The 26,049-nt window shown below is 41.0% G+C and overlaps 1 protein-coding gene across 1 annotated transcript in view; it reads right to left on the reverse strand.

Annotated features, from left to right (window-relative positions):
- Window positions 1-26,049, reverse strand: part of DEPDC5 (DEP domain containing 5, GATOR1 subcomplex subunit) — a 2,513,958-nt gene that overhangs the window by 984,071 nt on the left and 1,503,838 nt on the right. The window contains exon 30 of the mRNA XM_044068865.1: window positions 24,809-25,028. Coding sequence (XP_043924800.1) covers window positions 24,809-25,028 — 220 coding nt within the window. The remainder of the gene's footprint in view (window positions 1-24,808; window positions 25,029-26,049) is intronic.

Below are 26,049 nucleotides of genomic sequence, written 5' to 3' on the forward strand. Positions count from 1 at the left end.
AAGAAGAACATAAAAATAGCAGGAGGGATAAGAAGAGTATAAAAATAGCAGGAGGGATAAGAAGAATATAAAAATAGCAGGAGGGATAAAAAGAATATAAAAATAGCAGGAGGGATAAGAAGAGTATAAAAATAGCAGGAGGGATAAGAAGAATATAAAAATAGCAGGAGGGATAAGAAGAATATAAAAATAGCAGGAGGGATAATAAGAATATAAAAATAGCAGGAGGGATAAGAAGAATATAAAAATAGCAGGAGGGATAAGAAGAATATAAAAATAGCAGGAGGAATAATAAGAGTATAAAAATAGCAGGAGGGATAAGAAGAACATAAAAATAGCAGGAGGAATAATAAGAATATAAAAATAGCAGGAGGGATAAGAAGAATATAAAAATAGCAGGAGGGATAAGAAGAGTATAAAAATAGCAGGAGGGATAAGAAGAACATAAAAATAGCAGGAGGGATAAGAAGAATATAAAAATAGCAGGAGGGATAAGAAGAATATAAAAATAGCAGGAGGGATAAGAAGAGTATAAAAATAGCAGGAGAGATAAGAAGAACATAAAAATAGCAGGAGGGATAAGAAGAATATAAAAATAGCAGGAGGGATAAGAAGAACATAAAAATAGCAGGAGGGATACGAAGAAGAATATAAAAAATAGCAGGAGGAATAAGAAGAATATAAAAATAGCAGGAGGGATAAGAAGAATATAAAAATAGCAGGAGGGATAAGAAGAGTATAAAAATAGCAGGAAGGATAAAAAGAATATAAAAATAGCAGGAGGAATAATAAGAATATAAAAATAGCAGGAGGGATAAGAAGAGTATAAAAATAGCAGGAGGGATAAGAAGAATATAAAAATAGCAGGAGGAATAATAAGAATATAAAAATAGCAGGAGGGATAAGAAGAATATAAAAATAGCAGGAGGGATAAGAAGAACATAAAAATAGCAGGAGGGATAAGAAGAGTATAAAAATAAATAACGCAAAGCTGACGCTGAATTCATTAAATGTGAACAAATGCATGAACAGTTACACCTCTATTCCAATATGGTGACTGAAAGGAAAGGAAAGACTTCACTGCACAAGACACATCTATTTCTTTTATGGAAGCCCTTCCACATATGTTGATATCTGGATGACAAAGAGGAGAAGTACCTCTCAAGTAACGATGGATTTTAAAGCTGAAATAACCATGCCCAACATCAAGAGTTTGCCACGACTGCAGACTCAGCTTCATACCTCTCAATTGTCCAGTTTTTTCACAGAATGTCCAGATTTTTACCTCATTTTTTGGTCTGTTCCTCATAAAATTTTTGTTTTGCTGGCAAATCACTGAGGGTTGAAGTCAACGAATAATGACATATATTGAGTTTCAGACTTCATACCCTTCAGAAAAATGCATGCTAAAACAAATTCTGTTGTTCTAGCAACTTTCCCGTTTTATAAGAGCAATATTTAAAATTTGTCACTGGTTTTGTGCCTTCGTCCCCCATTATTTTAGGCTTTGTCAACATTTCTTGAGCTAAGAGGCTGAGAGGTATGCTCAACTCCTCCATTGAACAGATGTGACTAATGCTCATCAACCTATTTGAAAAGAGAAATAGAAGGCTACTTCCTTCCATCCATCATATGTGAATATTGAAAACTGGATATATACACATTATGAACGACTTCCAACAAAACAAAGCGGCATTTCACAGTCTAACATTTTCAGCTTCTTTTTTAGCATGCGTGGGGCATGAACTAAGCATCCCACTGTAATCCGAGCTTACTTTTTAACAATGTGAAGTGTACTAAATTACACAAGTTCAAGTAACTAACCTTTCAAACCCAGAGATATACATTTTCAACAAGATCACAACCAAATCTGTTTTCCAAAATAATTCTCTAAAACTGCACTCATCTTCCAGTCAGGATGATCTGTGCTGTTCAGCAAAACAACATTTCATATTAACACACAGTCAGAAAAACAGGTACTAATCTTTTCAAGTGAAGTTTGTTCTGGCTGTGTAAGCCCAGAGGGACGGGACTGTTTGCACCAGGCTGTACTTCACTAATGTTAATGGAATATCTTAGCCAAATGCACTACCCACAGATTAGACACTGTGAAGGCCTGTACAGTGAATTATCACTGGTACATACACCTGTACTAAGAATCACAGATTACCCATGCATTGTGGATATGGCATACACCTGTGAAAGTAATGCAGTGAACACCTGCAAACAAATAATAATGTTCAAGGTCAATTTACTACAACAGAGGGGATAAAACCCTGATTAAGGTCCAAGTAACCCTAGTTTGAGCAGCAGCTTGAGTACCTGATGGAGTAACAGGAGGATGGGTGTACCTACCCTGAGGGGGAGTGGCACTACTGGACATCACTCAGAGTCCTGGTGGAGTCCAGGACTGAGAATATTGAGAACAGGTTTGTGAGGGGTGGCAGAGGGTGTTTGGTAGGCATGCCCACTCTGCAGCCGGCAGTGGGACACACACACACGCAGCACAGTTTCTTGTAGCCTGCTCTGGTTTACTGTTTTAGTATGCTGTCAGCGAAGGGAGGGGATAGAGAGTTAGTTAAGCCAGCAGAAAAGTCCTTCATTTCTATTTGGATGACAGCCCATTTGTCAAGCCCATTTCACCTGCTTGCTGAGTGAAGAATCTAGCCTTTGGAACCTAGGGAGATGGAAGTTGTCCTCAGAGTAGGACATCTCTAAGAAAGGGAGACTCACCCAGTAAACAGAACACCAGGGATCTGTTGGCATGGGAACGACTGAAGGTGGAGGCATTGGGGCTGGCAGAGAGAGCTTGTTGGTCAGACATTGGGGAAGAAAAAACAGTAAGGTTCATAAGTAAGATTAGGCAATTGGTCTACAAACTATAAGCCTAGCCAATAAACTGTATTCATCAGTTCCTACCAGCCTCAAGTAGAGGAGCACAATACTGTCTAACAGAGAATTTCAGGCTGTACATTCAATTATCTAGGTCTACCTTGAAGGTGGCAAGGGCTCTGTTCTGCTTGATATGTAGTAGAAGTTTGCTCCAGAGGGTGGGGATATACTGGGATATGCCAAAGTGATTTATTTACCTGCAGATGAAGATTTATGTCCTTCAACTGGTATTTGCGAAACCATTTGTTCTCAAAGGCACAGGAGGTCAAGTAGGGTCAAATCTGAGTTCACCACAGGGTGTCTATAAGAGACCAAGTACAGAGACAGGACTGCCAGCTAGTCCAGAAAAGTAAGGCTCTTGAAGTAAATGATCTTCCCACTTGGGAATCGCTTGGGTTGCTCATGATGAGTGATATGTTTAGCAAATAGGGTCCAACAGGGGTTGCATATTCAATAATTGGTCTGATAAGTGATGAGAAAAGGGGAATTAAGACATCTTTGGATCAAAGGAGATGCATATGAACAACTTCACCTACTTAAATGTAATAGGTCATCATCATCAGTCCCCCCTTTCCCATTTTATTCTACATGGGGTCAGGGTATCATGTTAACTGTCAACCAACTCTCAATTCAGTGCCACACTCCTGCCTTCTTCAACACTCATACCTGACTGTCGCAGATCTTCTTTCACATAATCCATCCACCTCTTTGCTGGACGTCCTCACTTCCTCTTACCTTCTTCCTGTCTGTCCCAAATCTTCCTCAGCAGATTGTCATCTGCTTTTCTGCACATGTCCAAACAACCTTAATCTGTTCTCTTTGATCTTCTCTGCAACTGGAGCTACTTTGGCTTCTGCTCATATGTCCTCATTTCTTTGTCTGTCCCACAGTGTGTGTCCTACCACCCTTCTCAGGCACTTCATTTCCATCACCTCTAGCTTCTTCAACTGTTCTGCCTTTACTGCCCAGGTTTCTGTACCATATAGTAGTACTGGTCACGCCACTGTCTTGTACACCTTACTTTTCAGCTTCTTTGGCATTCTTCGGTCATAGACAACACCTGACACTCTATGCCAGTTGGCTGCAGCCTCTCTGATTCTAGCTTTGACCTCTTCATTCAGACTTCTCTTCTCAACCAACCCTCCAAGATACTTGATGCTGCTTACCTGTTCCACTATCTTCCCTTCTATGTCTATTCTCAGCTTCTTCTGATTCCCCCAGTTTGCTGCCATTACCACCATCTTATCTGTGCTTAGTTTCAACTCATGTGCCTTCAGTTTTGCATTCCATTCTCCTATCTTTTGCTGAAGTTCTAGCTCAGAGTCTGCCTGCAATGCCACATCGTCTCCATACAGCAACTTTGTTGATCTGTCCCCTCTGGCCTGTTTGTTAATGTAGTCCATCACCAGTATGAACAGCAGTGGGCTCAGAGCTGAACCTTGGTGTACACCCACTCCCACTGGGAACCCCTCTGTGAGGGCAAACACTGTTCGCACTTGAGTCATTGGGTCCTTGCACATAGCCTGCACTAATTCTACCAATGTTTCTGGGACTTCAAACCACTGCAGTACTGCCCAGAGCAACTTTCTTGGGACCTTGTCATATGCTTTCTTCAAGTCTAGGAATGCCCAGTTAGACTCTCTCCTCATCTCTAACTTCTTCTCAAGTATCTGTCTCAGTGCAAACATCAGGTCAACTGTGCTGCATCCTTATCTCAATCCGAACTGCTCATCTCCCATCTTACATTCTACTACTCTGCGTATCTGTTTATCAATCAACCTCTCCAGAACTTTCATGCAATGTGATAAGAGTTTGATGCCTCTGTAATACCCACAGTTGTGGATGTAGCCCTTTGTTATTGTACACTGGCAAAAGTATGCTTATTCTGCAGTCATCTGAAATACGCCTTTCTCTCCACACTGCTATTAGTACCCTCAGAAGCCTTTTCTCCCCTATCTCACCCAGCATCTTTATCATATCTGCTGTGACGTCATCTGAACCGGCTGCTTTCCCTGACTTCATTTTCCTTAGTGCTGTCTAGGGTGGGCTCCTCTTCTTCTTTCATCGTAGGCTGTTTCTGGGGCAGTACACTTCTGTGGGGTTTTATTCATTCAGAAGCCGCCGGAAATACTCCCTCCATCTGCCTTTGATGCCCTCTGGACTGGTGAGCAGGTTGTTGCTGGTATCCCTTATGAAGGGTGTCTGACTATCTTCTTTATCTTTCTGTCTTTGCCTTCCAACCTGATATAGTTTCATTGTGCCCCTTACTGAGTCACTTTCCAGAAGTTGGCACAGTGCCTCCGATGCCATATTCTTTGCTATTGCAACTCCTTTCTTAGCTTCTTTGTTAACCAACCAGTAGTCCTTCCTAGCCTGGTCAGTCATTTCTATCTCCCACTTCTTCCTGCACTCCTCCTTTCTTTTGATCCCTTCCTGGACTTCTGCATTCCACCACCACCTTTCCTTATGTACCTTATTTCCATACCTGGCTCGGCCCATATCTGTTCTATAGGCCTCACACATGCTGTTTTTAGACACTGCCATTCTTGTTCAACTCCATCTATTTCCTCCTCTTCTCAGGGTGCTAGAGCCCTGAGTAATTCCTTGAACTATTGTACTTTCTCTCCAGTCAACTTCCAGGTCTTCAGCCTGGTCTCGGTTGACCTTCGAGCCTTCTCTGACCACTGCTTGCAGACTAGTGGTTTATGCTGTGGGCCGACTGTTTCACTCGGGATGACTTTGCAATCATGGATTCTACCCCAGTGCCTTTTCCTTACTAGGAGGAAGTCTATCTGGGTTGCATGTTGGCTATTCTTGTATCTGAACCATGTGTTGGCTACTATTAGGCCATTTGCCAGACAGAAGTCTAGAATGGCTTCTCCTTCTTTATTCCTGTTGCCCCACCCATGTGGACCCAGGCAGTCCTCATATCCTGTTCTGTCTGTCCCGATATGTGCATTCAAGTCGCCCATTATCAACACCAGTTCATGTTGTCCTGCTTTACCTAGTAGGTCCTGCAACTGCTGTCTGAATGTACTCTTTTTCTCACTATCACAACCCTGCTGAGAGGTAGAACTGTAATAGCTGAAGTGAGCCAGAGAAAGATTTCTATGCTGCTTTGGAGACAGGATAATCAAAAGATAAGGAATTATCGACAAAAGTGCTTACAGCAGTTTGGAGACTACCTTCCCTAGCAGGGATTGATATCAGGAGTCGTAAGTGAAAGACCTGCTCTGGTAGAGAATTCATTTGAATCTAGAACAAAAACTACTGTTAAAAAGGGATAATTGGCATGGGTGCCGGAACCACAGAGCCAAGAGGAGCGGGAGTCCCCCCACTTTTACAGCTGCAAAACCTGTCGGGAAAAATTAATGAAGTGGAGTTTTCACTCTAACGTGGATTTGCACGGGGAAGTTAAACTAACTAAACTAGCTGTTCTTGTTCTCTTATTGCTCTGTGTTACAGGAGTTATGCTGCTGCTGTCCCATTGGTGCTGCCAGAGTCATGCCGGTAAGGAGAGTTTTGTTCTTTTATTTGCAGGAGTGTGAGAGAGAGAGAGAGAGTGTGTGTGTGTGTGTGTGTGTGTGTGTGTGTGTGTGTGTGTGTGTGTGTGTGTGTGTGTGTGTGTGTGTGTGTGTGTAAAATGCCCCAGTTAGGTATACCTGGTGGTTAGTGTTACTCAGGCTCAAACAACAACCTGAATTCTCTACCCATACCACCACTTGTGATTCAGGAAGTTGAGTCCACAGCTCTCCACTGTCCAGATTTTCACAATATATTTGGCTCATACTTTTGGTCTGTTCCTCTTAAAATGTGTTTTACTGGCAAATCAGTGAGAATTGAATTCACTAAACAATAACAGCTCTTTACGGTTCAGTCTTCCTATATTCCAGGAAACACATGGTAACACAAAACACTTTATTTTAGCAACTTTCTAAGATTACACAAGCAATTTTTAAAATGCGTCCCTGGTTTTGGGCCTTTGCCCCCCCAAATAAATTTTGGCTTTTTCCAGATTTCTTGTGATGCAAACTTGAGATTTAGTTGATCGTGAAATGGATTTTACAAGGAGCTGACAGTTTCAGGGGAAGAGAAGTTTAATGCTACTTATGCTAATTTGTTTGCATTGTTAGCAGCACAACAGGTAGTACACTTGCTTTTGATGCAGAAGGCTGTGGGTTCTACTCCCACAGTATATAGATGGACTGCTGATACTGTACTGTGTTGTACTTTAATGGGGGTGGATGCTGCAGTCCTATGAATGTACTCCTTTGGAGGAGTTACTTAGTAACTATGAACCCATTATCAGTTTGCCATCCATTCTCCATTGCAAAATTACAAGCTTATCATTTTTTAATGCAGCATAGGCAATTTACTCTTCAAGGGCAACAGGTACTTTATTTGTAGATGAAACAATGAAATATAAAGTTGTTTGCTAGCAGCAACCTCTTCATTAGTTACAGATCCCTTTAATGTGGAATTATTTAGATTACTTACTTTTGCAGAGATTTTGCATATTTACTGATATTGGTGGATTGTAATGACAGAAGTTTGAGTGGCCTTTTATGGTTGAAATTTTCTGAAATGGGTAGCTTGGTCATTACTGGTTCATACATTTTGCTTCATTGCTCACTAGAAGACTGTTCCAAACTACAAATTTAAAACACATTCTAACAAGTAGTGCTGTATTATACAAGGAATATAATTTAATACAATCAGGAAGGTGAATCAAAGAACGTACACATGCATGCTTGTTCACAGGATGCAGAAGATCTAAATAGGGGAAGAGACCAGTCACCAATGGTGTCCCCCAAGGTTTGGTGCTGAGAGATTTTCTGTTTGGCATATACATCTCAGAAGTAAAAGGAAATACCAAAGGGCTTTGGCCGGCTAAGTTTGAGATGACTGCAAGCTAGGAGCAGTTATTGAATCCCCAAATGACTTAACCATCATGCAGGAAGGTTTGTCCCAAACAATAACTGGCACCAGAATCATGAATTGAAACCAAACTCCAAGAAATACATTATCGTATCCTTTGAGAAGTCATCTACTCTAAGGAACTGCCAAATTGACAATGCCTCCGGAGAACTGACCCAGTTGTTTGGCATTTGAGAACTTGTGTGTACAGCAACCTAACTGTTGACCAACATGTGCCCAGAGTCATAAGAAAGTCTTTATATATTGCACAGCTTATAAACAAATTGATTGTGACTAGATCTAGAGATGTTATTGTCCCCATTTACAAAGCCCTCATTAGGTCAGTCATTTTGTATAATACCCACTTTGGCATGTATCTGTTCAGACCTATGCAAAAACTGGAATACCCACAGAGATACCTTAGTAAAAGGATACAAGTCCTAAACAGTAGGTCTTGCATGGACCACCTCAAAGATTACTCACTATACTTAGTATCCTACAGAGTCCTTAGAGGTGACGTGTCTGGCATATAAGGCATCCTCCGACCTAATATAGATGGACCTACTGAACATCAGCAAGTCAAATGGCATCAGAAATACTCAGTCCATGTATCTATGGATATATATCCAGAACAGACTATCCATTCAAGTAAAACAAAGCTCATCCATGTTCATATTCAAATGCAACTTGGATCTAAGTATGGGTAATAGAAAATGTACTCCAGGATTACCCCTAGTGCCACTAATGGATAGAGGTGGTTCCTAAATGCTGAATCTCTTACACGGTTCCCCTCTAACCATCTACAGTGTGATCACATTTATTCTCACTAGGGCTAATGTACAATTATCAGACATGGGATAGGTAAGACCAATCAGGAAATGTTAATTCAAGCACCAAAATGGAAATTGGCTAAGCTTAAAATGTCCTCCAAGTGAACAGATGATGTGGTTGTAAATAGTTTTAAAAAACTGCCCTTTTTAGATCACTAAGTGCCCCTCTCACCCCCCCCCCCCCAGTCTTCAACAGCTTCCGGCGCTCGGATAATTGGTAGGGAATATAATCAGAAGAGGCTGGAAAAGACTGGGAAATTAGAAAAGAAAGACAAACATCCTCCCAATGTCCCACTGTTTATAGAAAAGAAAGACAGACATCCTCCCAATGTCCCACTGTTTATAGAAAAGAAAGACAGACATCCTCCCAATGTCCCACTGTTTATAGAAAAGAAAGACAGACATCCTCCCAATGCCCCACTGTTTATAGAAAAGAAAGACAGACATCCTCCCAATGTCCCACTGTTTATAGAAAAGAAAGACAGACATCCTCCCAATGTCCCACTGTTTATAGAAAAGAAAGACAGACATCCTCCCAATGTCCCACTGTTTATAGAAAAGAAAGACAGACATCCTCCCAATGTCCCACTGTTTATAGAAAAGAAAGACAGACATCCTCCCAATGTCCCACTGTTTATAGAAAAGAAAGACAGACATCCTCCCAATGTCCCACTGTTTATAGAAAAGAAAGACAGACATCCTCCCAATGTCCACTGTTTATAGAAAAGAAAGAGAGACATCCTCCCAATGTCCCACTGTTTATTGCAAGTCTCACAAGCATACAACAAAGTCTGGAAGATACAGGATTTCTGCAATGAAGCATTTGCATAGGTATTTTTATAACTCAAGCAGACCTTTTTCCTCAAGCAGATAGCAAAAGGTGGAGGTGTGATGGGAAACAGAGAAGTAAACGAGATCATGTTTTTTTGACAATGTAATGAACTGGCAGATTTCAAAAATTCCCTACACAATATTCTGTCAGAAAAACTGGAGGAGCAAATGATTGTAACTACAGAAATTACTATTTTGAGCTGGGATATATGATCTGAACTGCCTAGACATAGCTACTGGCTGTCAAAACAGGAATTTAACTGACAATAGAAATCAAAGTATAAACCAACTGTAATTGTACTACTAAATATCGTGAAGAGGTTAAAAGAACTGGATATGGGATCTTTAGAAAAGGGAAGAGACAAATTACGTAGAAATAAATGGAATTTATTGGAACAATACATGCAGAATAATGTTCAGGAGGAGGGGGAGTGAGGTTTAAGGGAAGGCAGGAATTGAGCAACTTATGTGATGTTGGATTGAATAACCGTTAAAAAGAAAGAAAACATACCCGTAATGTATAATTCACAAAAATGAAACTTATTAATATGAGGGGTTTTTTCTTTTAATGCGTCCTTACAAATAAGTGATGATAATTAAATAAAAGAGTTTAAAAAATAAACAAGAATTCCTAGATTTCTTCAACGGTGACTGACCGGAAGGGTGTGTTATCTACATGGCATGATGTGAAAATGTGTTTCACCAAAATGAACCACGTTATATTTTTTCACATTTAGATTTGGGATGTATACCCTTGAAGCCACTATTAACACACTCTAACCTATGTTACAGCAAATTAAGTCAGTACAGGAATGACCACCACCACTCAATTTTAATGCCTGCAAACTAAGAGAGTTACAAGAGAGGAGTGTTGCCTCGAAGGTCTGAGACACAGAAGTCAAGTAAGACATGACCAAACACTGAATCCTGTGGTAAACCACTGGTAACTTTTTTGTTTTAAAATGGTCTTGTGTTACTCTAGGCCAGCTAGCCAGTTGGTGATCTGCAGTACAACAGATAAAGTTGACAGTATCTGCATGGGGAATAGTGGCAAAGTACTGCATAACTGCTATTCACTGCTCTGCTAACATTTCTGAAGAAATTAACAAGGTTAAGGAAGTAGGGCTTGACGTTGATAAAGCCAAACAGATGACAGTCCAGGCTGACAGACTTTTAAAGTTGAGATTAGTACATACAGATATTTCAAGCACAGATATTAATGCCCTTCTAGCCTGTCAATATACCAAAATAGTGGCTTCCATAATATCTGTCCATGCTGTTCTTAAAAATGTCTAAGCTAGTATCTAATATTTCATCAAAAACAATCTCCTTTCACTCACTCAGCATGGCCTTAGGTCAGGACACAGCACTACAACTGCTCCATTAAAAAAAAAAAAAGTTCTCATTTTTTCCAGACATTATCAACAAAGTTAGAGACCCAAACCTATATACCCCAGCAGTACTAGTGGATTTATAACGCCTTTGACAACATGTCACATGAAAAACTTTTCCAGCAGCTATCATCCCTGTGCTGCTCTGAACTCACAAAACTATGGTTTAACAGCTACGTAAAACACCAGAGAACAAAGTGTAAAGTGGCAAGGGTGCCTATCCCAATATCAGACAAACAAAACTGGTGTCCCTCACGGGTCCATTCTAGGTCCCCTCCTCTTTAACATTTTTATAAACAACTTGCACACAACCTGCCAACACAGTACAATAATCCAGTATGATGATGACACCACCATTATCACCTCCTCAAACAGCTTACCACAGCTATTGCTAAAAACCTAAAATGCATTTACCTCAATAGAAACATGGCTTAGCAATGCTCGATTATTACTTAACCCAGACTTTTACTATTCTCCCCAAAAATTAATACATATGATTTCAAACTCTAGTCTTTAAACCAAACAGAAATAATAGTAGTACCAAGTGCTAAATGACTTGGTATCACAACAGACAATAACCCCACTTTCAAAGAGCACATACAAAGTTATTAAAAATCCCACTGCAAACTCGGCACACTCTATAGACACCAAAAATTCATGCCATCAAGCACCAGACTGACACTAGCAAATACATATTTGATCCCCTCTCTACTCTACGGAGCACCCATTTGCACTAATCTGCAACAGACACTTAAAACCAAACCTCAGTCTTGCAACTGCAATGCAGCCAAACTTGCTACAGGCTCAGCATATCACACCCACCACTGCAATGCCCTCAGACAGATAAACTGGCTAGAATTCCCCAACTATCTTGACTACCTGCAACTCATTACAGCACAAAATGTAATTCACACATCCAATAGCTATCCCACCCTACAGTCTATCCTACACAATCATATTTCCAGTAGAGGCCTACGCTCGGCCAACAAACAACTATTACAAGTATACAAGTCCAATAAAAGAGAAGCTCAATGTCTCTACTCATACTACTGCCAAACTCTGGAACAATCTTCCCAGCCGTATAACCAGTATAGAGAATACCAATAATTTCAAAATGGCACTAAAAAAACTCCTCTCCACCGCTTGGATATGTCCATGCCCTGCAAAACAAAACTTACCCTCCACCAAACCCTCCCTCGCTATATTTCTCCTCTTACTCTGTCTTCTGTATGCAGCTCCGCTACTCACTAACCTTCAGTCATCTCTCCTCTCCAAACTAGAACAAACCTACCACAAAATAGCTAGATTTACCTCCAATCAACCATATAAATCGCACCACTGCCTCGCTCTTAAGTCTTTACTCTAGTCTGAATTCCAAAAACAACTTCTTCCACAATTACACACTCTACACTCTACAACCCTACATCTTGTCCCTCCATCTCAAAACTAATATCACTCTATAACCCCCATCGCCAGCTTCGCACATCTGACAACAATCTTCTCAACATCTACAAACCCAATAAAATTATTGGTAAATCCCGTTATAAATTCTGTTGCTCATACCTGGAATGCCCTCCCCTATAACACAAGAATTATCCCCCATAAAGCCCAATTCAAACTTAAAAACTACCTACTAAAAACCTGGTCCTGTCCTTGTCACACTCCTACTTGCCATCTTACTGCTCTCCTGTCCTTGTCACACTCCTACTTGCCATCTTACTGCTCTCCTGTCCTTGTCACACTCCTACTTGCCATCTTACTGCTCTCCTGTCCTTGTCACACTCCTACTTGCCATCTTACTGCTCTCCTGTCCTTGTCACACTCCTACTTGCCATCTTACTGCTCTCCTGTCCTTGTCACACTCCTACTTGCCATCTTACTGCTCTCCTGTCCTTGTCACACTCCTACTTGCCATCTTACTGCTCTCCTGTCCTTGTCACACTCCTACTTGCCATCTTACTGCTCTCCTGTCCTTGTCACACTCCTACTTGCCATCTTACTGCTCTCTCATACCTCCTGACTCTCTGCATACATCCTATTTTTCTAATTGTCTCTCTAACACCTCTTTTACTTTAGACCTATAATCTGATTCTTGTAAATACTGCTGTACATAGACTTATTGCTGAAACCTGTATATATGTCTACATGTGGACTTTTTATTGCTGTTCTATAGTAACACTATGCAACTTGTACACAACTCTGTAAAATTGTGATTTCTTATTTTCTATGTATGACAACTTCATATTTTTACATTTGCAAATATATCTCGGTTTTATATTGTGAAATGTACCTGGAGCTTTTCTCCTCGGGTCTCCACTGAAAACGGGCCCCTGGCTCAGTTGGACCAACCCAGTTAACAAATGACAATAAATACATAAATAAACCTCCTTAGTCTCTGCCTTTGTCATTTTAGCAAACTCCTTAACTAATACCCATCTTACTCAACTCTTCTATCCTTCCTCACCCCTCTCTCACCCCCACCCCTCTAACTCAAATATTATTACCTCACTATTCTCTATTCACTCTTTGCCTACTTTGAAACGTTCACCTTCTGTCCCAGCTACTACACACATTGTACACACCTTCCTTCTATCTCTCTCCTTTCTAATAGACAACATGACACACCCTAACTTCTATGCCTTACTTGTGTATGAACTGCTATGTAATAAATATCATAATGCCTATTACACTACAGCTATGTATCTGATGAACCAAAATCCTCTCTGCTTATTTGTACTCTCAAGTGACATGTAAATTGCATACATTCTATGCACTACTGATGTATGCACTATATATATATATAACTGCATTCTATTTTCTAATATGTTTGTTTTGGAGCTTTTCTTCCCTGGCCTCCATTGAAAATGGGTTTCTGACCCAGTCAGACTTTCCCGGTCAACAAGTGTCAATAAATAAATAATAATAAATAGTGCTTACTTTAATGTAATTTGGTAGTCAGTTGCTCTCTCAGACAACCAGTCATTACACTGCTCATTCCTACAGAATCTCCTACGTAGGTTGTCTGACGATTCTCTAGTACTTTTTGATAACCCCAAACATTTCCGGAGACAGCTGTCTCTAAATGCCTTATATACCTGAATAAGATCGATATTTTAGTCTTTCATAATAAATTTTCACATCCATGGATGCCTTTCGTACATCTCCATGGTACTCTTTCCTGTCTACTTACGCTTGTTTTCTTTTAAGGTTTTCATATTGTTATTCCATACCCAAGTCTGGGACTAATGCAACTTACAAATGACTTCATTTCTGATTTCCTACACTTTATAAATCTTTTTACATAACCAACAGTTCTACAAATAGAAGTTATGTTCTTACCATAACGTTCCATGTTAGTTGTCTTCTTCTCGCCTTCTTTCTTGCTGGATGGGTTCGAGAGTTGGTTCCACCGAGGCTGCCCCTATATCCCACAATGCTAGGCGTGAATTACCTCAGATCTTTGTGAGCTAGGCCCAGCTAAAATTACAACCAGAAATACTGGAAAGGGAGTCCACCTCTATAAACAAAGGGAAAGAGGAAAGGTGACCTAAAGCCTGATCCAGGAAAATATGCACCGCAGAGCATATAGCTATAGCAAAGAGGTGGTAGAAAGAGAGGTCATAATCAAACTCCTCCAGGTCTGTCCAGGCCAGGGGAAGGAAAGAAGGCGAGAAGAAGACAACTAACATGGAACGTTATGGTAAGAACATAACTTCTATATGTTAAGTTGTCTATCTCATTCTTGCTGGATGGGACCGCTCCCTAGCACCTTGTCCCGGTGGCCTAACGGAACAGACTCTTGAGAACAGTGGTACCAAAATTAGCTCTATGCCTAGAAGCTAAATCCAACTTATAATGTGAAACGAAAGTGTGAGGAGTAGCCCAAGTAGCCGCTGCACAAATGGTGTCAATAGGCAGTCTGTCTTGGAAGGCTATAGAAGTAGCCAAAGCTCTGGTGGAGTGGGCTTTAGGTTTGTTAGGCAGCTTTTGGTGTCTAATTTCATAAACAATAGAAATCAGAGATGTTAGCCATCTAGATAGCGATACCTTAGAAACAGAAAGTCCCTTTCTGCCTACCGCATAAGAGACAAACAGCTGGTCAGTTTTTCTGAATTGTTTGGTCCTATCCAAATAGTACCTTAACTGACGATGAACATCTAGCCAATGCAGTTTTTGTTCAGACCTATTAGAATATTCTGGAAAAAACACAGGAAGGTCAATGCTTTGATTAAGGTTAGAAGCAGAGGCTACCTTAGGTAAAAAGGACGGGTTAGTTCGTAAAGATACCCTGTCTTTGTGGAACAACAGATATGGTGATCGACAGCTGAGTGCATGAAGTTCTGAAACTCTTCTAGCTGAAGTAACAGCTACCAGGAAGAGAGTCTTCCATGATAGCAATTTTAAAGAACAGGAAGCTGTAGGTTCGGGAGAATCAAAGAACTGAGAACTAAATTAAGGTCCCAAGGAGGAGGAGGATTTCTTATAGGAGGTCTGAGTGAAAAACTCCTTCAAAAAGGCTTTGCAAAGCTTGTGGGACATTATGGCAGACTCTGAAATGCCCACATGAAAGTTAGATATAGCTGCCAATTGAACTTTGAGAGTAGAAGGAGATGAACCTGCATGAAAGAGTTCAGCTAGAAAATCAAGAACCATATGGATGGGAGCAGTGAAAGGATCTAAGTCCCTTCCTTGAGCCCAATAGGCAAAACGTTTCCACTTACTCAGATAAATCTTTCGAGTGGAAGATTTGTGGGAACCTATCAAAATATCTCGAACAGAGTGAGATATTTGAGGAAGCCTGGCTAAGGTTGGAACTGGAGGAACCAAGCAGTGAGGTTCAGACAGGGCGGGAGCGATGTAACTGACCCGATTGATGGATCAAAAGATCGGGAACTAGGTCCAGATGCCAAGGTTGCTCCAACAGAAATTGATGTAGAAAGGGGAACCAAACCTGTCGAGGCCAGTAAGGAGCAATGAGGATCAATGAGGCCTTCTGTATCACTTGAGAGATTAGTGGGAAGGGAGGAAATGCATACAGAAGTCCCGGGCCAAACTTTCTGCTGGGCTGGTCTGGTAACGGGAATAGTGTGAAATAATCTCTGCACTTGCTGTTTTGGGAGTAGCAAAGGAGGCTGACCCCACTTGAGAAAAATTTCTCTCACAACAGAGTCTTTCAGAGACCACTCGTGAGGCATGAGGATAGCTCTGCTCAACTTGTCGAAACCGCTGAGAAGAAATCGCCCATTGCCACAGTCTGAGTGCTGATAGGACCTGGTTCCCTTGTTTGTTGATATACCACACCACAGACATATTGTCCGGAAGAGAGTCTTGAAGGGCTTGCAACGCTAAAAGCACTGCTCTCATCTCTAGCATGTGCCCTGGACAGTTCTGCCCTGATAATGCCCCCCACCCGATCAGGGAGGCAAGAGCTGAGGGGAAGACATCCACCACAGAAGATGATTCTTGCATGTTTGCGTAATCATAATGGTGTGGGACATCGGAAGTTGCTGGTATGACCATTGTGTGAAGAGCATCCATTGAAGGATTCTCATGTGGAATCTGGCTAATGGGAGCAGAGGTATGGCAGCCGCCATAATCCCCAATACTTTTAGAACTAACCTGGCTTTGACTCTGCTGCTGCTGAAGATGAGCGAGACCAGTTTCTGTATGTCTGTTATTCTCTGATCTGTTAGCCTCGCAGACATGTTGACTGTGTCTAGATTTAAACAGACTTTTCGCAATTTATTGAAATGCCTAAGTTTTGACAAATGCGAAAGGTGTAGTCCCTGGCCATTAGAAGAAGATGCTTGGAGGGAGCTGTGAGGAGCCAGTCATCCAAATATGGAAACACCTGGAATCCTTGACGTCTCAGGTGAGAAGCTACCACTGCCATGCATTTCCGGGGCAGTGGTGAGACCAAAGGGCAGGGCCCTGAATTGAAAATGACTGGTTCCCAGCCTGAAGCGGAGGAATCTTCTTTCATTTTATGTGATAATCCTGAAGGTCTATAGAGCACATCCAGTTTTCCTTTCCCAATAGGGAAGGATGGACTGTAGACCATCCGGAATATTGTTTTCTTGACCGACTTGTTCAAGATACTGAGATCCAAAATTGGTCTCCAGTCCCCTGTTTTCTTTGGAACTAAAAAGAACCTGGAGTAGATTCCGGATCCTTGCTGGTCTGCTGGAACTGGCTGAATTGAGCAGCTTTGAAATTTCCAAAGCTGCAAGATCGGTGGAACATCTGGAAGGGATTTTTTGATTGGTTTGGAATGCTAACGAAGGAATGGAATAGCCTTCGAAATGATGGACTGTACCCACTTGTCTTGAGTTAGGGATAGCCAGGCTTGACAGTCGGGCAACACCTCAGGGATTCTGAAAGGGCTTATCGGAAAGGTTTCTCGACTCTGCCTCTGGGGCACCATTATTGTTCCTCCTCTGCCTCTAGGCAAATTCCCTTGAGATTGTTTGTGGAACCACATTTTCCCACTTTTCTGGCCTTTGGGGTAAGGTCTAGAAGGAGTAGAAAACGGACTCCGGGCAGACAGAGTTTTGCCATCTGTCTAGTCAAGGTTTCTTTCACTTGAGGACCAAAGAGATGATCCATCAAACGGGAATTAGTGAAAGACGTTTAAAGGGGTCCGCGAAATTGCATAGTATGAAAGGAGGCATGGAGGAGTATTCAGGGTAGTCAGCTGGGTGTTCATTTTGTCCTGAAAATCTGCAGCTGTAGGATCCTTCAACATCTCACTGATCAAGTCTCTGGTGAAATGGCATAGGTAGTTCAGCAAACATCCGCATACCTGTCCATAGACCTAGATTCTTTGTTAGGGGATGAACAGGCACTGAAGGATCAGCTAGTTCCTTCTTGGTGGCAGCAGCTACCACCATAGCATCCACAGAAACACCTTTGGTCAGAAATTGTTTGCCAGTTGGTGCTGTTATAAATTTAGAAGGTCTCCTGGGGTAGGGTCCACTGAGTCAGGACACCTGCATGAGGGGATCAAAGGGGGACACCCAGGAGGTGGAAGGGCGAGAGCCAACGCCTCAAGATACACAGATTCATCCTGTTTCAGGATCTCTAGAATGTCCGCAAATTAGACATCTTCAGGGGAACGTCTAAATCTGTGTCAGAGGTGACAGACTCAGGTGAGTCTATGTGCTTCCCCAATTCAGGGAGGCCTCGGAAGAGGATGAGATGGATTCTTGAGGAGCTGGCTCTCTGCGGTCTGGGATGAGGGAGTGAGTAGACATAACCTGAGGCAAGAGGGAAGCCGACTGTGGAGTTGAACAAGGTTCCAACACACCGCCTGTCAGGCAGAGCCAGAGGTAGCACCGAGAGGGAGAGATTCTTCAAAAAGAAGAAATCAGAGCCAAGACAAATGTATCCGAGCTCAAAGGAGTCGGAGGAGGAATATTTAGAGGAATAGGTTGAGGCATCGACTGATGAGTCGGGCTCTGAAGCATTTGGGCCAGTGGACTTTAGAAGTCGACTCACTACCCTCTGGAGGTCATGATCCGAGAGCCTCATGACCTGGAGGAGTGAGATCTGTGGCTCAGACAGCAAGGGAGACGCTGGAGCCGAATGAACGGAGCCAAGGGATGGTGACCTCTTCTAGATGTCGGCTCCGATGGTCTGATCCAGCTGTAGTCAAAGACTCATCGGCTCCAGCCGGAGCCGATGTAGCAGTAGACTTCGGTTTAGGGCCCGACTCAGAAGCTGGAGTCGAGGTCTTAGAAGTCTTGGAAGGTTTTCCCAGGTAGCAGATAGGGAACCTTCAGGCTTAAGCAAACCCCTTAGTATGAGTTTGTTTTTTTCCTGCAGGACTCTAGGGCTGAAGCCATGGCATACAGCACAAGAGTCCTGCAGGTGTAGAGGTCCCAGGACAAGAAGTGTGACCGCCTGTCAGAGACATTTTCTGACAGCACGAGTCACGACCTTTGAATCTGGACATTTTCAAGGAATTACACTGTCAGAATATTAATTTAAAGCTATTGAAAAGTTAGCTTATATAGATATAAACCCTTACCAAAACACATACACACACTGTAAGGGATGGAAGGGTCCGGAAAGAACTTATTAGTTCTTGAAGAAAGGGCTGAATAAGGGTAGAAAGGACAAAAATCCACTACACTAAAGGTAAAAGAAAAACTAAACTAAAGGGAGTTTAAACAGTTATTAGACTAATCTAATTAAAACTGACCTGGAGAAACAACCTCGATCGCTGTAGCAGCAAACGAGATCTGAGGTAATTCACGCTAACATTGTGGGATATAGTCGTGGAACCAACTCACCCATCCAGCAAGAATGAAGGCGAGATAGACAACTTAACATCTATCATTAACCAATTGGTTGATATGATTAGAAAAGCTCAAAGCTGGCTCTACCCATATACCCAGGTCCTTAAATGAGTTTACAGTTTCAGTGTACACTACATTAAATATTCACCTGTCAATTTATGTCTTCCAAATCTCATTATGCCAAGTTTTTGATGTATGTATCAGCATATTAATGAGATCTGACATAATACAGTCGATAGTTTTATATACAAGACTAGTAAGACTAACAGGTCTACAGTAGACCGGGATCATGGTTGAGCCACTTTTGTGTAAACAACATTATAATGGCTGTTTTCAAGGTCTTGAGAATGTAACTAGTGGAGAGGTTTGACAATTGGGCAACCTAATATGTTATCAAAGCCCATGGAAGAGGTGGTGTTAGTTTTTGAAAATGCTGATAGGACTTGTTCCATAGTAATTGTCAGGGGTGGCTGTCTGGCTGGGACTATGGAATCTGGGAAACACTTGTACCTGTAGGTGCAGTCTGTTGGCCAGCTAGGGTAACAGCTATTTTCTTTGGGCCACAGCAATTGCATTACTGTGGACCATCTTCAAACCTCAATGGGCATTAGTTCTTAAATTAGTGACATAGCTACAGAAAGACTTTTAGGTATTTTTGGTTCCCACTACTATTTCATATGCATGTTTAGCTTTCAGCTTCCTAATGGTATCCTTAACCTTTTTGCTAGTTTGCTTAAGTGTGCTGTCAAGGTGGGTAAAATGGGACATCTTATAAGCATTAAGTAATTTTTGTCTCTTGTTGTACGGTTTATTTATATGGTTTTTGGTTTTCACATTTCTCAATATCTGGAGTTGGATGGGAATGGCTTATCATACAGTGACTTAAGTAAGAGTACACATCAAATACACGAGGGTCGCTTTGGCAATGGGATCCTTCGTAGAAACAATACAGCAAAATTAATTTATATCATCAAGTAAATGATGAAGGTTTGCTTTTGAGAACTCTCTAAACACAGAAGTATCTACAGAGGCCAACTGAAAAGGTCACTGATTTATGATCTGATTTAATAAGGGAAGATGATATACATGAACGTATGTAAGAAGGGGCCATATCTATGAGGACAAAATCACGGGTATCTGGGCTACTAGTAGGTTGTTTAATTCTTTGGAAAAAGGAGTTACAATTTATAATGTCAGGATAGCAATACACATAGCAAGCCCTGGTGGTGCAGGTCAGCCAGTTTGAGGGACAGCCAAAGTCTCCCAATATAAAGGAAATGGTGCTCATAGGGAGTCCAGATAGCATGTTAATATAGCTACCATGGTCAATACGGGGAAAAGAAAGTGCTCTATAGCTAGCTGTGAAATGGTAATTAATCTTGTTTAGGGAAATTTGGACACCAGCAAGTTCAAATATGAGGTCCCAAGAATCAGTCATGAGGTAATGGTATCTTTGTCAAACACTAATATGCTCCAATGATTGCCATTAGCTCTGAAGACATGACAGGCTCTAAAGTAAGTAAAAGAGTGATTTAATTGCTCTGAAATCATAAAGGAGGAACAAAACTGCAGTAAACTACGTTCGAAAAACACAGAATAAAATAATAAGAAACGAAAAATTGGTTGGCTGTGTCAGATTTGTATATTTAAAGATGGTTGTGTAACCACATTTTTTATACACTGAGGAATGGGAAACCCGAAAGCTTTGTTTTATTTATTAAAACAGTTAACGTTTCTGTTGTTCGTTTCTTATTATTTTAATTGCTCTGAAGCCATATCTCTGTAACTGCACCTATATGAATGCATGCATTCAAGTTGCAGGAGGGCCTCGAGTTACAGCATTCAAGTTGCAGGAGGGAGCTGCGGCATTTTTTGTTGAGACTTCTGGCTCTGAGTAGAGCCATTTAATGCGTGCCAAATTAGACTTTACTGGGTTGAAATGTCCAGCAGATGGACACTGCCTAAAAGGGTATTAAGGGGGCAACTAACATTTATCCAGAATGTGAAAGCCATTGCAAGAGAGGTGTGGACCATCCCTGGCAAAGCAGGAAGGTTTGTCAGTCTTGTTGTTCCATGCTGACAAATACAGGATTCTCTTAAAATGACACCAGCCACATAGCCAATTAATGGATCTTCTACAATAAAATAAATGACAGCATCCAACATTCATGGATAAAAGAGTGCTTAAAAATTTATAAGATACACCTTAACACTATCTGATTACATTACAGCGATCATGAAACTGCAAACTGGGAGCCATTATTGAATCCCAAATTATGTGGATATTCTACAAAAAGGGCCTTACAGAAAACAGATGCTTGTGGTGCAGCTCCAATGGCTCCAAGCTCAATGCCAAGAAATGTACTATCCCCCCTTTGGGAAAAACATGGACAGTGGTCTCACCTTCGATAACCACATCGGCCACAACAGTCAAATCCTTCTATTCTATGTAGCACACCTCATCACGCTTTTTTTCATTTCAAAAAAGGAGGTCATGTCCACCATTATAGAATACAACGCCCATTTGGTATGTACCTCTCAAGACATCTGCAACAACTGGAAGGCCCTCAGAAATACCTCACTAAAAAGAATCACAGGCTAAAAGCAGATGCCCTACCCTGTTTAAAAAAAAAAAAAAAACTCAGTATCTCTATACTCTGTCGTGAAAGGTGATGTCTGTACATACATACAACATACAACCATGTCAAACCCAGACATGCTACACTACACATAAAAGAAATCCCTCAGAGCTACCTCCAGGGATCTCATCCTCATAAACACAACAAACAAAAACATGTTGGAGGATAGGGACCTGACCCAGAGACTCCCAGACTCTGGATACATGTGACTTGCCCATACAAGCAGAGTGCCTCTTTGGACCTCTTCAAGGAACCTTGGCGATTGGATGGGAGAAAGGAGAACCAAGTCCAGGGATCCAGACAGGGGTCCACTAGACAGGGGGGAAAGAAAAGAATAAATAATGTGGGAAGAAATAGCCATGTAATATGGCTAGCTAGGGCTTGTTATGAGTTAGCTGATCATGAAACTGCGGCAAACCACTTTGTAGTTAAGTCATGATAAAGGACAAATTATCATTCCGGGGATAAAAATTCAAAGAGGATGTTCTAGGGTGCCTCTGTCACTGCTGTTATTCTGCCTTGCCCTTTACCGATTAAGCTGTCTACTTAACAGCTTAGGCCATGGCTATAATTTGGCTCCTAGAAAACAACAAAGTAAAGAGTTATCTTCTTTTTCTGGATGATTTAAAACTGTAAATTTAATCAGATGAGGAACTGAAAGCACAACTGCAAGTGGTCAAAACTTTCTCAGATGATACAAAAATGTCATTTGGTCTTCATAAATGTGCAGAAGCAACCTTTACAGCAGGAAATTTGCAGCACCAAGAAAATATCAGTCTGGGACAGGAATATGATGTAAAAAAACTTGAGCAAGAGGGAGTGTATAAATATTTGGGAACTGATGAAGGATCGACAATAAAACATGAACACGTGAATAAAACTTAGTAAGGAATATTTTAGAAGAGTAAAATTAATACTGAAAACAGCACTGACATCTAAGAACAAAGTCCAAGCTATAAACCAATTTGTTCTTCCTGTTCTAACTTACTGTTCTGAGGTGACTGACTGGCCCAAAAAGGTACTGGATCAGTTGGACAGGAAAACAAGAAAACCTCTTCATGCTTATTAAATAATTTATAAAAAAATAGCGCATACCAAGAATATATATTCCCTGTTCTAAAGGAGGTATGGGCCTCCTCAAAACTGATTACATGTATAGATCTGCAATCAAAAGGATTGCATATATATCTACTGACCTCACAAGTCCCAAACATACCGAACGTTTTAAAACATGAGGAGAATAACTCTAAGATGACTTTCCTGTTTAGTTTAGCAGAATAATACCTATGTCAAGTGGGAATGGAAATCAAACCAGAAGTAGATAGAAATCAGGCAGCAACTGAATATGCCAAAAAAGAAAGAATATAAAGTGAAGGATCAGATAAGAAGGCAAGAAATGTGGAAAATGCATAAATATAGTTGGAAGTACAGAAAACTCTTGGAATGACCTCATGTCAATCAAGATCAAACTCAACAATGGTTAACAAGAGGTGAATTTAAACCAAAAGATGAAAGGTTAATATTGCCAGCCCAGGATAGCGGACTACATAAACGTTGGTTTACAAAGTCCATTAAACATGTGGGAGAAACAGACAAATGCAGGTTTTGTAAAACAGAATTGAAAACAGTCACACATCTTGTTGCTGGGTGTGATACACTAATGGCAGAAGGACTGTATACAAAACGGCATAATAATGTGGCAAGACTGTTACACTGGGGATTGTGCAAACATTATAATATTAAAGCAGCTGAGAACCACTGGAAACATGAGCCTCAAAGCATTAAAGAAAATGATGATGTTTTTATCACATGGGATCACCCATTACCAACAGTCCAAAAAACATGAGCTTCAAAGCATTAAAGAAAATGATGATGTTTTTATCACATGGGATCAACCATTACCAACAGTCCAAAAAAACAGATGCAAGAAAACCAGATATAGTTACTAAGTTCAGGAAACCCCATGATTTCAGTGTCTTACACACAGAGAGATACAAAGTCATGCAGGCAGAGACGAGGCTAGTGTGGAAGAAGGATACCCAAACAGTTGCAATAGTAACAGGAGCAATGGGTCTTATAAAAAATAATTTATAATTGTACTTGGATATGTTACCAATACATATAACTGTATGAATTAAAGGAGGATTCAGTTCTGAGCAAACTGCAGGTGCTGCGAAGAGCACTTCTGACCAACACAGACTGAAACAATACTAATTTCATGAGCTTTATCATACTTTGACTTAGGAATTGGGTTCATTCTCCACATGGTATTAGAAACCCAAAAGACTTGGAGAAATTAAATGGAACCCATTATTGAAGCCAATTATCTTGTCTTTGAATCATGGCATCATTCTAGATGATGGCAAAATACCACTCAAGACCAGTGTCTTTCCTGCCTTGGACACATACATAGCAAGCTCAATCACATCATTCCACAAGTCCTCGTGATAGAGGGCCTAAGGTAATTCACCCTCATGTGGGCTACTACCTGGTCATAACCACACCGGTCAGGATGACGGTGGTGTAAAATGGGAATACATATAAACACAGGGCTCTTCAGGCAGAAAATGATTGCAATGAAAACAAGAAAAACAGTTGACCACTGATATGTGCAGGACATACAAAATTACAGAAGCGATTCTTAGGGACATCAGAGCTACAAAATGGGTACAAAGGCAAATACCGCCCTACAAAAAGCATGCAAAGCTGCAGATACTGCCCAATGAAGAAGTGACACACACACACACACCACACAAAAACAAGTATACAAACATGGAACATGACAGCAAGGTACATCAGATGCCAAGGCATGGCATGGTCAGGAAGGCAAATTTTCACCCTCTTCTAAACAACTGCATGTAAGAATCAAATGTCACCATAACTTTGGATCATAACAAAAGCATTCATACTATTAACCAATCACCACTTTTGTTCTGTTCTGTAGTTAGGAATGAAGTTACAATATCCAATGAAGTGCACACATAAATGAACTGCAAAAAAAAACCTACCCGAATCATTCTGTCTGAGCGATGGCGCCTACGTATCCTGTTCAAGCCCTCCACAAAACGGATGAAACCATCTAAAAGCTGCCATTCCTCCTCATCAGAGCGTGTCATCTCTCCATAGATGTCACATCGAGTTTCACCCTCCATGATGCGCTTGGTGGCACCTGTGTTGGCAGGCAACAACAAGAATCGCGTCCTCCAAAACTTGAGGGATTCAATCAGGCTAGGAGTGGGGACAAAAAAGACCAATAAGTTACAAAGGAAAAAGGACACAGCGAGAGTGACAAACAGAAAAGTTATGACTTAAGTCTTGGATACAATACTATTTTTTTTCTGAATGAGATGCTTTGCCTTCAGCCACTAATTATGTAGACCATTAATGGTCACATACACTACCACATTGTGAAGAAAAACTAACAGTTTTATTACACACTTCATCACAACCATTGCTAACAATGTCAAGCTGCCTACAGCTGCTTCCATTCTGTGCCATCCTGTGTACCAATTACTCCAGTTTCCAGATGGCAAGCAGTTTACGTGAGGGGGCCCTTCTTGGTCATCTAATGCTACACTAAGAACAGCCAATAAGAAGGGGAGTGCTGGAAGCCATCTTGTTTGGTATGCCTGGCAGTCCGATGATGTCATCTGCAGGCAAAGATCACTGTTAACCTCAGTGGGTGGTACTACAGAAGCTACAATAACACCCCCCCCCCCCCACAATATGGCTAAAGTAGTGCTGCAACTTTTTTATTTATTTACTGGGATTGGATTACCAGGAAAGTCCAAATGACTAGGAGCCCATTTTCAGCAGAGGCTCAGGGAGAAAAACTCCAAAGCATTGTAAAAACATTTTAAGAACAATAATTTTACAATTCTCAAAAATAAAAAAAAAACTACAGTTTAAACAATTATACCAAATTAGACATACAGTGAACGTATATGACAATGATTTAACATTTAGGGAGATTTTAGTCAGTTTATATAGAAATTAAAGAAAAGTTTGTGTAACATAAAAAGGAATTGCAATATGAAGTGAGATTAATGAAGGCTTATGGTACATTTAGAGAGAAAACCAGGGGGGAGAAATTGATAGAAGTAAGGAAGTGAGAGAAGAAGGGAGAAGTAAGACGGTGTAAGGTATGAAGAGGTACTTGTTCACATTTTGAGATATAATTTATCCTGGAGCTGAGCAAGAACAGAGCCAGATTTCGGCTAGGGAGTCTTTCAGAATGGTTTTAAAGGAC

The sequence above is a fragment of the Protopterus annectens genome, chromosome 4.part0 (genome assembly GCF_019279795.1).
Source record: "Protopterus annectens isolate FY-2018-M chromosome 4.part0, PAN1.0, whole genome shotgun sequence".
In the NCBI taxonomy this organism is placed as follows: Eukaryota; Metazoa; Chordata; order Ceratodontiformes; family Protopteridae; genus Protopterus; species Protopterus annectens.